The sequence below is a fragment of the Tupaia chinensis genome, unplaced genomic scaffold (genome assembly GCF_000334495.1).
Source record: "Tupaia chinensis unplaced genomic scaffold, TupChi_1.0 Scaffold000493_1, whole genome shotgun sequence".
Lineage (NCBI taxonomy): Eukaryota > Metazoa > Chordata > Mammalia > Scandentia > Tupaiidae > Tupaia > Tupaia belangeri.
The window spans coordinates 2,882,895-2,884,981 of record NW_006160005.1 but is presented as its reverse complement, the minus strand read 5'-3'; the positions used below and the strand labels follow the sequence as shown (position 1 = coordinate 2,884,981).

General features: G+C 57.9%; 1 protein-coding gene across 1 annotated transcript in view; it reads left to right on the top strand.

The window, feature by feature from the left end:
* Positions 1–1,457: 1,457 nt before the first annotated feature.
* The window catches only part of LOC102478044 (myosin-3), a 26,040-nt gene continuing 25,410 nt past the window's right edge, over positions 1,458–2,087 (top strand). Inside the window, exon 1 of the mRNA XM_027774910.1 lies at positions 1,458–1,661. Coding sequence (XP_027630711.1) covers positions 1,458–1,661 — 204 coding nt within the window. The remainder of the gene's footprint in view (positions 1,662–2,087) is intronic.

Sequence of the window (2,087 nt, the reverse complement as noted above, 5' to 3'; positions counted from 1 at the left end):
TCCGCTGCTCAGAGCAGAGCGTGAATGGCCCGTGCTCCATGCTATGGCCCTGACTGGCTGGGTACGTGCCATCTCATAGCTCTGAGCGTTGCCGTAGAACTAGTGACATGCAGAGCAGGGCTGTCCTGGGCTGCAGTGTCCAGCCGCCCTCTGCCTCTGGCATCTCACTGAAGCAGGTACTCTGCGGCCCTCGTCTTCCTTCTGCTCTCCCCTGTCCTCCTCTCTGAGGGCCATCTGGACACCCATGGGCCCGGCCAGCGTGGCCTGACAGTCTCCCGCTGCCCCTGATCCGTGAAGGGACTCCTGCCCCGCCTTCCCCACCTGGCCTGTTATGTCTCGTCTCCTTCAGACCCACTGGCTATGGCCACCAGGTGTGAATCTGAGATGCCTCCTGTTGGCAGAGGCGGAGGAGCCGTGACCCTGACCTGCGACCACAAGTATTCTTACAGGATTCTGTCCTTGTTGCCAGCTCTGAAGGGAAGCGCCGCACCCTGAGAGGGAGGCCACAGGAGGCTGGGAGACGGCTGCTTTCTGGGCAGCCAGGGGCTCTTCCTCCCTTACGCCCCTCCGTGGGTCATGTCCCTTGCTCCTCCAGCTGGCCCCAGGGCTGAGGCCCCTTTTAAATGAGCAGTCCTGCGTCCTTATTACTTAGTGGTCAACAGCTGATTCAGACTGAGACCGGCCACTCCCAGGTGTCCCCGAGCCGTTCCGTGTGTGTGTCTCATTGCAGATCTGGCACTCCCACAGCGCTGCTGTCTTCGGCTGTCCTCTGTGTCCTCCTGCAGGTGTGACTCTCAGGTGAGAATGGGAGCCATGTCGCCAGTTGTCGGGAGTCTCCAGGTAATCCAGGGTTACCAGCTCCTCCCTCTGGTGAAGAAGCAGAGAGCTCAGACAGGGAGAGGTCCAGCGGGGAGTGGGGGCAGCCCTGGCAGAGACTTCCCAGACAGATGCTCAAGTCAGACTCCCGCTCCTATTCTTAGCAGCTGAGCCAGCAAAAGGCTGGTTTCCTTGTGTGAGGAGGGAGCCATCTTGATTCAAAACAGTTCAAACGTTCCTTTGCTAGTCACAGACTCTTTGAAGAATGCATTTAGTTTTTCGTGGCGCTTATGTGCATGAGTGCCCTCAGCGACATGGTGTCAGAAAAGAGCAAAGTGAGGCCCCTCGATCAGCACTCGCCCCTAAGGCCCCTTCACCAGTTGGAACCTCAGAGTCCCAGCGAGCGCGGGTGAAGCGGGCACTCTGCTTCTCTCACCAAGTAGCCACTCAGTGAACACGGCCAGGGTGACTTTCCTAGGACTGAGACTTCAACGTGGGGCTTCACTAGGCACGAGGACAGCCTTGCTCCTGGGGCTCCTGCCGCTGAAGGAGCTGCACGGCAGCTGTGACAGGCCTGGGGCTGCGTGTGCCTGGCTCAGGGCCCACTGAGCTCACCTGTGGGTTTGCTTCCAGCCGACACCATGAGCAGCGACTCTGAGATGGAAGTGTTCGGCATCGCCGCTCCTTTCCTCCGGAAGTCGGAAAAGGAAAGGATTGAGGCTCAGAACCAACCCTTTGATGCCAAAACCTATTGTTTTGTGGTCGACTCAAAGGAAGAATACGCCAAGGGGAAAATTAAGAGTACCCAAGACGGAAAGGTCACGGTGGAAACCGAAGACAACAGGGTGAGACTCGTGCATGCGCTCCAGGAGAGGGCTGACTGGCTTCTGTCTGCTCCCGTGGCGGCCTTGTACATGCATCCGCCACCACCCCTCTACGCCAGCCACTCCTAGAGTGGCTCTGGCACTAGAATGCCCCTCATGGCATGGCCTCAGGCTTCCCTGGTGACCTCAGAGAAAGCAGAGTGGACACTCAGCGCAGCTTGTCGGGTAAAAGAAGACCCTAGGGACCAGCAGTTGGCATAATGGCTATATCGCTGAACTCCCATGTAGTCAACTGCGGTTCAAGTCCCAGACCCAGTGGCTTAAACTCACGCTGGGCACGTGTGCGTGAGTGCCCAAGATCCCAAGAAGAGAATGGGGGAGAAGGGATTGCGATGTGGCCATCCCCCTGGGGGTGATTTCTCACTTTCTTCTTTTTTTTTTTTTTTG